Source organism: Sus scrofa, chromosome 1 (genome assembly GCF_000003025.6).
Source record: "Sus scrofa isolate TJ Tabasco breed Duroc chromosome 1, Sscrofa11.1, whole genome shotgun sequence".
Taxonomy (NCBI): Eukaryota; Metazoa; Chordata; class Mammalia; order Artiodactyla; family Suidae; genus Sus; species Sus scrofa.
In genome coordinates, this window is record NC_010443.5 from 129524637 (window position 1) to 129536764 (window position 12128).

Genomic DNA, 12128 nt, shown 5'->3' on the forward strand with positions numbered 1-12128 from the left:
GAAGGTGGGGCCTGAGGTCTGGAAAGCAGGGAGTGGGCCCCAGAGCAGTGCCAAACCTAAGAGCCGCATCCCCTGTTGCAGGGCCTTTTGCAACCTCCTGGTGCCAGGGTGACAGAACCGCCCGGTCTTGATGGATGCCCTTGGCCAATGTGAGAGGAGCACCCCAGGCCCCAGCATAACCTGGCAGGGCTGCGTCTTGTTCTATGCAACAGCCCTTCAAGGCTGCCTGCCAGGCTGCCTCCACCTTGGAGCTGGTACTGGGTGGCTGAGGAGGAGGCCCCTGGGCTGGCACCCAGGAAAGAGGGCTCTTCGGTTTCCAGAGCCGGGATGGGGCAGGGAAGGGGGTTCTGAGTGTGGGGACCCACTCCTTCATCGGGGAATAGCCTCAGGAGGGACAGGGGTTTCTGTTCCCTCCTGTCAGCGCTTGTTACAAGAGCAACGAGGGTGACCCCCTGATCAGCAGACCCCACCAGCTGCCCAGGAGCTGGAGGACAAGAGCAAACAAGCACAGCTAGGAAGAGCTTTACAGGCCCTGAGTCAATGAGTTCCACACCACAGAGCTACACCAAGACTGAGGTCAGCCTGCCCGTCCCAGGGAGGCCACGATGGTTCTACGGGACAGAGAGCACTGCAGGCCCCAGCCCTCACCCCCAACCAAGGTTCAGGAAACATTCACCTGAACCTTCCAGCCCTCACCAGAGCACAGAAGGCAACCGCAAGGGAGTCTCAGCACACGTGAGTCAAGCTGCCTTTTATTGATCACTTCCTCTGCGCTGGGCCTGTGCCATCCTACAGACCTCGGCTCTATCACCCCGTGTGGCAGGACCCATCATTATCTCCGTTTCACAGACAGGACACCAATGCTCTGAGGCAGTAACTTGCCCGGGGCTGCCCTGAGCCCACCCCTCTTCCAGTACAGGCTGCTGCTGCCTCACCTGGGCGCCGACATCCCAGGAGCCCACACTCAGGCCTGCCTGGTGCCTTCGGATCCGTCAAAGCCGACCCTAACCCCCACTGGCAGCCAGCACCTCCGACTCCAGTCTGCCTCTAGAACCGGCCTGGGAGGGGCGCCGACCTTTTCCACAAACTGTTCTTGGCAATGACAACCAGGGCTCCGTCAGTTGAGGCCTGCGGCCTTAGTGAGGGAGTCAAGCAGCTGGAAGTAACTGTACTTGAGGTCATACTCCATGTCGTACCAGAAATTCACTGCAGGGAGAATGGAGCCTGGAGCATGAGGGTGCCCCTTCAAACCCACGCTTCCACAGCCACAGCCAGGGAACCCGGGCAGCCCCTCACCTGCAATGCAGCCGTGCGACTGCTGGACATGGTGGAACCACAGGGCCGGCAGGTAGAGCACATCGCCAGCCCGCACAGTGCAGTGAAGGGCCTGGGCCTGACGGTAACTGGGGTACCGGACCAGGTCTGGAGCCAAGGGGTCCAGTGGGATCCACGGCACCTGGGGGCACAGCACATTCGAGGAAGCGGGCCAAAGCCCCCAAGCCCTCCAGCTCTCTCCCTCTCAAAGGTAAACACTTTGGGCCCTGCCTTGGGCAGCACTGGGAGGCCCCAGACATAGGGATTTTCAGAGCAAACTGCCACCACCCCATTTCTCTCTTTTTTAGGGCTGCACCTGTGGCATATGGAAGTTCCCAGGCTCGGGGGCAAATTGGAGTCTGTGACCTACACCATAGCTCACAGCAATGTCGGATCCTTAACCAACTGAGCGAGGCCAGGGATCAAACCTGCATCCTCATGGATACTAGTTGGGCTCGCAATCTGCTGAGCCACAATAGGAACTTCCCCCATTTCTTTTATGCCTGCTCCTCAGAGCCCAGCCTCCTAACCTCCCCTCTCCCCAGGGCCCAGAAACAAGGCAGATACCTTCTCCATGGCCTCTTCATCCACCATCTTGAAGCAGCCCTCTTCACTTAGCTGGTAGGTTGCTGGTGTGTACAGTTCTGAAGACAGATGGAGAAAGGTGTGGGGATCTTCAAAGGGCCTGGAGCTTGCCAGTCCCTCCCACCTGTTCCCTGGGTGCAGGGGCAAGAGGGCCAGGGGTCCTAGCACAATGGAGATGCTGTGTCCACACCTCAGGCCTGGAGCCCAGCCCACCCCGGGCTCCTGGCTGCCCCCTTGGCCACCTGCTCCCCAGCCCTTGCAGGCTGCACCCCCTACCATAGGGAATGAAGGGCCGGTCGCTGGGTGGATGCAGCAGGAAGTGTTTCTCTCCCGAGACCACGCAGTAGAGGTTCTCATAGTGGTCCTTATGCACTAGTGACACAAAGAAGGCCCAGTGGGTGGGGTTAGTGGGGGCAGATGATCATGCTTGGGGCCCTACACCCCATGACAGCTTATGGTGTGACAGAAGAGCTCACAAAGTCAGAGCTGGCCCAGGGCAGGGGGGCAAGGAGTCTGGCAGGCATACGGAATCTCAGACCCCTGCCCGCCAGGGTCTCAATGCTCACCCTGGGCTCATTTTCACCAAGAGGGGAATTTGCACAAAGAGGGTTCTTTGCCTTCATCCCCAGATCGAGCTGGCCTTCAGAGTGCATTCTAGGGACTTAGAGGATATAGTGTCCCCTACCCCCATGCCTTGGGCACCCTAAATCACTTGAGCTGTTGAGGAAGTCCCGCCCCACACCCCCGCCACCAGATCCCAGAAACCTTAGAGAATAGTCAGTCAACTTTCATCCAGGCCCAGCCTTCCTCACTCAGCCTCACCTTCCTTCCCATACACCTCCCCCGCTTCTATTCCCCTGACACCTACAGGATGTCACTGCAGCTGCCTCTCCCAGCCAGAAGTTCACAGCATCAGGCATCTTTCCTGTGGATCCAGAGGAGAGAAGGCAATTGGAAGAGGTCATCCCCAAAACCAGGCTGGGAACTACCACCAGGTAGTAATGTTGGGTCTCCAGGGAAAGAGCAAGGAGAAGGGGCAGAGGTGGGCAAGCATGGCAAGGGATCTCTGTCCCCTGGGGCAGAAAGAAGGGTGGCAATCTTCTTAAGTTCACTGAAATGAAATTGAGACCTAGGGACCTGACCCAATGAGGCCTAGGTTATAAGCCGTCATCACCAAAGGGAGCCAAGTGGCAAGCAGATCTGGCTCCCTCCTTCCCATTTCTTCCCTGCCCAGCCCCATCTCCACTCACCCAGAGCCTCAGAGGCCCAGGGCACATGGGGCTCCAGATCAGGAAGCAGCTGGGGCAGCTCGTTGGGCAAGTTGGAGCACTGCTTCTGCACGTAGAGGACCCCAGGGTGCTTGGCTCGGCCCTCCAGCACGTCTAACACACAGCTCAGGGGCAGGCGGCGCTCAGCGGGCATCACAAAGCGATCCCCTCGCACGGCATCTGCATAACCATCTGGGGTCACAGCCACACTCACCTCGGTGGAGCCCACAGTGGCTCTGGAAGAAAAGACATTCAGGCCATGCCCAGATGCCACAAAGCACCGCCCCATCCCCACCCCCACCCAGGGCAGCCCCCACCTGAGGTACTGGAGGGACCACTTCTGGAGGGCTGGCCAGTGCTGCAGGGCATTTCGGATGATGCAGGGCCTGTTGGGGCAGACCCAGTCCCGGTAGAAGTGGAGTGGACTGGGGACCTCGTCCAGGTAGGGCACAGCAAGAGGCACACTAAGCTCTGAGAGAAAGGGGGCAGGCAGGGGGGCTGAAGCCAACAGTACCCAGTAGCTGCCCCACAGCCTGCATAAGAGATGTCCTCTCTATGGAGTTCTCATTGTGACTCAGGGTAATGAACCCAACTAGTATCCATGAGGATGCAGGTTTGATCGCTGGCCTGGCTCAGTGGGCTAAGGATCCAGCATTGCCATGAGCTGTGGTGTACATCGAAGGCCCAGCTCAGATCCCGAGTTGCTATGCCTATGACTTAGCCTGGGAACTATTCAACCCCTAGCCTGGGAACTTCCATATGCTGTAGGTGCGGCCCTAAAAAGAAGGAAAAAAAGAGAGAGAGATATCCTCTCTCGGCAGGCCACACTGTGTTGCCAGGCAATGCCTATAGTTGACCAAAGGGCCCTGGACAACCAGCAATAGAAGAATGAGTGAAATTTAAGGGAGAAAGTGTGAGACATCCACAAACACATCAGGATGGCCCCTAAGAATCCACAGGGCCAGGGGCTGCTGCTCAGCCCATAACCCAAACCCTCCACAGGGACAGGTCTGGCCCTGCATAGCAGACCCTTGGCCTCCCCACTCTGGAGTGGCCAACCTCCTGACATCCATTAGGAAAGGCAGCCACTGAGGCAGGGCTGGGAGCTCCAGAATGAGCAGGGCTGAGGCCTCACAGCCAATGCTGGTGGGTAGGACAAGGTTCTGGAAAACCCCCTCAAATGGTAGTATACACTAGCACCCAAAATGTGCTCCATACTTGGCTTGGCCAACGTGGAGGTTTTAAGGGATGATCTGAGCATCATCTCAAGAAGCTCACAACTGGGGAGACAGACTGCTACACAAACCCCCTGGAGGAAAAGAAAGGGCTGAACTGTCTTTCTGGTCTTACTGAACAGAACCATCTTCAGACACCCAGGGCTGCCATGTGCACTTGGGCAGACTGTGCCAGTGGGCCATCTGTGTGGACGTCAGTAGTGGCCCTATGTCACGCTAACAAAAAAGTCTCTTCTTTTAGACTCTCTTCTCCCTCATTCCTGTTATCCTATTGATTATTTCTAAGTCTTGTTCATTCTACCTTCTATGTGTCTCGAGCCACACACCCCCCTTTCCTCTGCTGGTGTCCACATTCAACACTAGTTCATTTGGGTCTTCCAATGTCACTTTAATAATGCTTCCTTCCCTGGCCACCCTTTTTAAAATTATAACCTGCCCCCAACAGTCCTTATACCCCTTCCCCTTTTATTCTGTCATTTATTACCATCTAACACACTATATATTTATCCTGTTTACCAGTCTCTCTTGCTAGAATGTATACCTCGTAAGGACAGGGATGCTTCTCTTGTTCATTGATGATACCTGGGACCTAGAATTAGTACCTGGCACATAGCAGGTGCTCAGTAAATATCTGCTTAATGGTTGAATGAAAGTCTCCAACATTTCCAGGCTGGATGATTGCATCAGTGAACGAACTGGTTTCCTTGGCTTAATTCTACTCCTCAAAGCATCCCGCACCCTGGCCCCAGTCATCTTCCTAAAATAAAACCTCATCTTGTCACACCCCTAGTTAAAAGTCCTTTGATGGCTTACCACTACTCCTTACAAAATGCAGTTGGCCTGGACACACATTCAAGGTGCTCCGTGATCAGGCCCAACCTACTTTTCCAGTCTGGTTTCCTCCTGTCTGGGGCCTGCCCCTTAGCACACACTCTATTCAGGTGGTGCCCAACATCATTCCTGCTGCTCACTCAGACTGGAATGCCTTCCTCCCGGCTTTTATCAAGGGCATAAGGCTTCGTTGTGTTTTCATCCTTGAGTTCTAGCCTGAATGTCTTGGCCACTACACTCATTTTCACCACTGAGGCCACGTGCTCTTTCTGATGATCAAGTCTCTATGCTGGTCATCTCAAACTTGCAACCACTTGAAAAGTGAAATGTCTTTAGGTTAAAAATTGAAGCTGTATGGGAAGACCCTGGTGGATCCGGAAAAACTGAAAAAGAAATATGGTTGCTTCACTGGCTAGAGTTGCAAGATGGAAGGTGCCAGGGATGTAAGGGAACGAGGGTGGTGGTGGTGGTGGGGAATCTGGTAATGGGCCTTCCCAGTCACGAAAGCCCATGCAATCAGTCACCTGGGAGTGTGATTTGGGGCTCAATAAATCTCCCTATTGGAGGGATTTTTTTTTTCTTTTTGGCTGCACCCACAGCATGCAGAAGTTCCCAGGACAGGGACTGAACCCACAGGAATGACCCAAGTCACAGCAGTGACCCTCAACCCCCTAGGCCACCTAGGAACTCAAATTTTTAAAATATGTGGAAATTGCCTCTTTCTTTAACTCTTTATAATTTCTGCAATTATTTCAGTTCTACTTTCCCACCATTTAATAGATTTCCTTTGGAGAATGGCCACTGTTCCCTCCTGGGGCTTCCAAGTGAGAATTTCAAAAAGGACCCAAACAATTCCTTTGGTCCAACAATTCCTCTGCTAGGAATTTAACCAACGAAAATATACATGAGCCCAAAGACTCTGCTCCAGGCACACGTGCCTCCTCACTAATCCTTGAACACACCTGTTACACTCCCACCTTAGGGCATTTGCCTACCGTGCCCGCTACCTGGAATACTCTTCTCTCAGAGGTCTGCTCAGCTCATCCATTCCCTTCCTGCTTCAAGCCAGTGTTCAAACATCGTCTTAGCAAGGAGGCCTACCCTGAATGCTTTTTCTTTTGTCTTTTTAGGGCTGCATCTGCAGTATATGGAATTTCCCAGGCTAGGGGTCCGATCAGAGCTGGTCTACACCACAGCTCACCACAACACCGGATCCTTTACCCACAGATCGAGGCCAGGGACTGAACCCACATCCTTATGGATACTAGTTGGGTTCTTTACCACTGAGCCAAGACAGGAACTCCCTTTTTTTCTTTTTATGGCCGCATTGGGAGCATATAGAAGTTCCCAGGCTAGGGGTTGATTCAGAGCTGCAGCTGCCAGACTATGCCAAGGCAACATCAGATCTGAGCCACACCTGTGACCTATGCCGCAGCTTAAAGCAATGCCGGATCCTTAACCCACTAAGTGAAACCTAACACCATCCTCACAGAGACAACATTGGGTCCTTAACACACTGAAATCACAATAGCAATTCCACCTCAATTCTTACTTGAACTTGTAGCCTCTACCCCAGCCCCACATCCTGAGCCTCATTTTGCTTTTTTTTTAATCCCATGGCACTTATCTTGCAACCCACTTTTTCTATATTGTTTACTTATTTCAACGTGCCTATGGTTGACTGTCTCCTCACTTAGAATGTAAGCTCTATGAGGAGTTCCCATTGTGGCACAGCGGAAACGAATCCAACTAGGAACCATAAAGTTGTGGGTTCAATCCCTGGCCTCGATCAGTGGATTAAGGAACTGGCATTGCCATGAGCTGTGGTGTAGGTCACAGACGCTGCTTAGTTCACAGACGCTGCTCAGATCTGGTGTGGCTGTGGTGTAGGCCGGCAGCTATAGCTCTGATTAGACCCCCTAGCCTGGGAACCTCCATATGCCACGAGTGCAACCCTAAAAAGCAAAAAAAAAGAATATAAGCTCAGAGTTCCCTGTGGCGCAGTGGTTAACAAATCCGATGAGGAACCATGAGGTTGCGGGTTTGGTCCCTGGCCTTGCTCAGTGGGTTAAGGATCCGGCGTTGCCATGAGCTGTGGTGTAGGTTGCAGACGTGGCTCAAATCCCGCATTGCTGTGGCTCTGGCGTAGGCCTCAGCTACAGCTCCCATTAGACCCCTAGCCTGGGAACCTCCATATGCTGTGGGAGTGGCCCAAGAAATGGCAAAAAAAAAAAAAAAAAAAAAAGGAATGTAAGCTCTACGAGGGTAGAGATTTGTTTTGTTCAGTGATATAAGTGATAAAGCCTAAACATAATGAACAGAGCCTGGCACACTTAGTGCTTACTAAGGACTTGTTAAATACTCAAGGTATTCGTTACAGTATTGAAAATAAACTGGAAATGACCTAAATGCCTACCAATAGTGGGCTAAGTAAACTGCAACACTAGTAACAGGTGTGGAAAAGACTGAGGTAGCGTGATATGAAATGATTTTCAAGATACACAGAAGAGTGTGCTTAGCAGGCAACCATTTATATAAAAACGGAGACATACAGTCAGTCATACGTGGGTGTGGATATTAACAGTGTACTTCTGGATGAGGCACACTGGAGCCTGGGATGGGAGGGAATTTATAAGTCTGCTGTTATTTAATAGATATTTATTTTTAGCTCCTTTATTGTTTTCTTTGAAGGATGCTGGAGATGTCTAGCAGACGTATATCTTGTTCTGGTCAGGTTTACAGTCTAGTTGGGTATATTAGATTAACATGTACAAGTGACAAGTGATGTAAAGCAGAAGGTATATAATAGTTGCAAAAGGGAAAACAGATAATAGAATTCAGTGATAGGGAAGCTCAATTAGGGCTGAAATTTTCTAGGACAGAGTTAGGATTAAAGGTTGGTTTTGAAGAACTGAATAGGTTTGGGGGCTTTACGGGAAAGGCTTCTAGGTCAAAAGAACAATATGAGCGGAGGCAGAGACCAGCAAGATGAGTCCGCTGTTTTTTAAACCAGGTCCCTGTGTTACTATTCGGTGATAAGAAACTACTTGAAAATAGAAAAAAGAAAATAAGGTAGAGAGGGAGAAAAATAAAAACCCAGCAGAGGAAGAGCCAGGGATCACCAGCACAGCCGCCTCCAATCCTCCCAAAAAGTCTGTAGTGCTCCCAGCTTGGAGGAGTCTTTTCCTGAGTGAAGAGTAGAGTTCAAAGAGAGTGAACCGACCACCTTAAAGCCTTCACAACAGGAAAGGGTGGGAAGGGCCACGACAGAATGTCTGGGACCCGGTTCCCAGCAAGTCCCTCCAGGGTCTTGAGGTTGCTCGGAGGTCGGTCGACCAGCCACCCAACTCACCTCTCGCCGCAGCCGGGAATTCTCGTAACTCCCTGCGCACGGCGTCCAAAGCCGCTTCCGCCATGACGCCGCTGCCGCCCGAGGCTCCGCCCTCTCCCCTTAAGGCCCCGCCTCCGCTCCGAGGCCCCGCCCCTCCCTGCGGCTCACGCATTCCGCCAGGCTCCCAGCGGCGTCCCCTCCACTCTCCGCCAATGAAGTCTGCGCCTCCAGCCTCCCCCACACCCCCAATCCCCACCTCCTCAGACGACTGACTCCACCCCACCTGACGGGACACTGCGCCTTCTCTCGCCTGCCTCACTCGCAGGCATCCTAGTTAGCAAATGATTGTGTTTATTGATGAGTTCATACATCAATACAAACGGACATGTTAAAAATAGCCTCTGCCCCTTGAGACCTGGGGAGGAGGGAAGCGCCACGGCCTGGACAAAGTATAAAAGTTATAAATAAGGGGCTTTCGAAACTGGGTCAGGGCAAATCTGAACGGGGGCAGTGACAGCTGCCGGTAGCCTCACACATGCAGAAGGGGATGAGCGCCGGCCACAAGACCCCACCCCCACGCCCCCGGCGCCGGGCTGTGGGTAGGGAAAGGGCGGCCACCTCCTCACAAACCTTGGCAGGAGTGTAGTTCCTTCCTCGTGAAAGAGACTGGATGGCGAAAAACCCAGCTCAGATCCCCACTTGGAGTGGGCGGCTGGTGTGCAGGTTAGGGGTACAGTAGGAGTGGGTTTCTAACTCTGACAAGGGAGCTGCAGCCCTGCCCGGGATCCACCCTCAGCTTAGTGAGCATTCTCAGGCCAGTTCTTTGCAGCTTGGCCATGCAAGTGGTGGTAGTAGAGAATAGTGAGGGTGAAACAGCTTTCACCTGTTCAGGTGCACGCAGCCTGACAGAAACAGAGCTGTGCATGCTTCAGAATCCAATTTCATTCTAAGCCTCCACCTCTAGAGCCAGCAAGGCCCAAAGGCCAGTCCGTGGGGATAATGGGCTTTTGGGGCCTGGAGCTGCAGTAGAGCTACCCTGACTTACCGGAAGCAGAGGGAAGCAGTTGGGCCCAGAGACACATGTTCTTCACCCCAACTCTTCAACAACTGCTTCACCACCTGGTCCTACTCTATCTACTTGCCCACTGTGCCCTATCTCCTTCCCCTACACCCCAAATCTGCCCTTCTAATTCTAATCTATCCCCTCACCTCTACCACTTACCTGTCCCACCTACCACCTTTCCAGTGTGTCTCTTGGCCCTTGCTGCAGTCCCATGTGCCTCCCTCTCCTCAACCTCCAGTATCTAGCACCCACTGCTGTCTTTGGGGAGGCTCCTTCTACCCAAGCCAGACACTCTATGGGCCATCTCACATCAGCTAGGCTGTGGACACCAAGAATCCAAAATTCAGGCTTCCATGAAAAGGGATGCAACTCAGTGTGTTCCATCCCTTTTCATGTTCTTTGATAAGAGACAGGATGGTGAAGCTAGGGCAGGACATGAGAGGAAACCAGGTGCACATCAGCCAGCCAAGTGCTCTAACAGTGAACATTCAATGTGTGTGTGTGTTACTTCACCTGTGGCCAAGGTCTTTAGAAGGTGGGCCAGTGCCCTGTAAACCATAAGGGACATTCCAACACAGACTTCTGACTAAGCATCACTCAGGACATGGGGAGAAGGTGGCCTCGGCTCCAGCAGCCTGCTGGGGACCAGGGCTGGAGGCCAGGGAAGGCCAAGGGGCTGAGGAAAGGTAGGCCAGGGCTTCTTGTTTGCCCAGCAGAGGGCTTTACTGTCCTGCAGCAATGTCCCATAGCTGGCATCACAAGTTCCGGCCAGGAGAAAGGGGGCACCGGAAGAGACAATGCTAAGACCCTCTGTAGGGGGAATGGGAGTGGAATGTGGGGGCTCAGGCCTTGATACCAACTCAAGCCTCCTGATGGCTGGGAGCTCTGGTGCCCCGGAGGGCCAGAGGACTCGCCTTTCTGAACTGCTAGGAGGTGGGGAAAACAGATAACCCCCACCCTGGCAGCCAGGGGAGTGCAGCTGGTGTGGGGGGGAGTGGAGGTAGAGGTGACGCTCCGCTGTTGGCTAAAGGGCACGGATACCAGACGACTTCGCACCTCTACCCCACTGAATACCCTGTGTGTGCTCCACCCCAGGGAGCTGATCCCTGCAGTAATTTCAAATGGCTTCTAAGAAGAGAGGGCCAGCCTTTCCTGATTTCCCCCAGAGGGGGCAGGCTGCCCTCCTACTCCTCACAGCACCAAGATGACAAAGATCCAAGACCTACCCCTGCATGAGCCACTGGCGGGGCTGTGGAGGCAGGAGTTCCAAGAAAGTGAGGCAACAGTCAGGGAAATAAATTAATAAATACAAGGGCCCCACGAGGAGCAGCTGGGAGAGCTGCTTCCTCTCTGAGCACTGATCCCTGCTCTCCACTCCAAGCATCCCCACAAGTTTTGATGGAGTGGAAGAGAGGCTACATCAAATAGGGGGAGCATTCACTTGAGACAGGCTTCTGGACCTCAGAGTCTGCGTTCCATGCGCCGTTCCACGGCTCGAAGCAGCAGCTCTGAGTATTGCTCGAGCAGGGCCTGTGTCTGCTCAGCCCCCACGGCCCCAGGGCTTCCGGCCGGGCTGGACATCACTGCCCCAGCCAGGCCTTCTAGCTCTTGCCGCACTGAAGAGAAGGTGTTTCTCAGGAGCTGGGTCATGCGACTTTGCTCCGCAGAGGGTGTCTTGCAGCTGGCCACCTGCAACGAGAACCCAGAAGTGAGTTGGATGAACAGTAGAGGGGACTATCAAAACAGATGTATAAAAGGGAGCCCCCCTGCCCCGTGGGTCTAGCTGCCCCCGAAGGAGGGCATCTAGGGACTGCATGCCCCTGCTAGGTGTGGCTGGGAGTCCCATACTCCAAGGTCAGCAAGTATGACCAGAAGCTAAGGGACAGAGGCCTGACCATCAGATTATGGCACCATCTACATCTTGTTAGCAACTCCTCTTTCAAAGCTTGGCCCTGCTGGACTGTCCCTTCTGTCTAGGGCTGACAAATCTTTCCTGACTATGAAAAGGGATGCTAGTATGATATTTTTTTTTTTTTTTTTTTTACTTTTTGCTTTTTAGGGCTGCACCCATGGCATATTTAAGTTCCCAGGCTAGGGATCAAGTTATAGCTGCCGGCCTGCAACATAGCCACAGCAATGCCACATCTGAGATGCATCTGTGACTTACACCACAGCTCATGGCAACGCCAGATCCCTGACCTACTAAGTGAGGCCAGGGATCAAACCCTCGTCCTCATGGATACTAGTCGGGTTCGTTTCCGCTGCACCACAATGGGAACTCCCTGAAAAGGGATACTATTAATAATTACCCTGGGACAACAGACATAAGCTGGGATGGTCTTGAGTAAACTAGGACATGTGGGCTTTCTACACCCCACTGTCCTGTATGAAGATGTCTCCAGCTCTCAGCCAGAAATGACCGCTAAGTGCTCAGTTCAAGAGGCCTGTCTGGTCCTCTAAGCCGCTCACCTACTCAGAATGTTCTTAATTGCTCCACCCAC

At 53.1% G+C, this 12128-nt stretch overlaps 2 protein-coding genes across 2 annotated transcripts in view; both read right to left on the reverse strand.

The window, feature by feature from the left end:
- On the reverse strand, window positions 733-8650 carry JMJD7 (jumonji domain containing 7). Its single transcript, NM_001204244.1, has 8 exons — window positions 8586-8650; window positions 3485-3638; window positions 3150-3403; window positions 2768-2824; window positions 2176-2271; window positions 1882-1958; window positions 1297-1456; window positions 733-1206 (listed from the first exon to the last, which is right to left on the reverse strand). The coding sequence occupies exons 1-8, from the start codon at window positions 8647-8649 to the stop codon at window positions 1118-1120; spliced, it is 951 nt and encodes a 316-aa protein (NP_001191173.1). The 5' UTR covers window position 8650; the 3' UTR covers window positions 733-1117.
- MAPKBP1 (mitogen-activated protein kinase binding protein 1) overlaps window positions 8899-12128 on the reverse strand; it is a 55550-nt gene continuing 52320 nt past the window's right edge. The window contains 1 exon segment of the mRNA XM_021097365.1: window positions 8899-11316. Coding sequence (XP_020953024.1) covers window positions 11089-11316 — 228 coding nt within the window. The 3' untranslated portion in view covers window positions 8899-11088.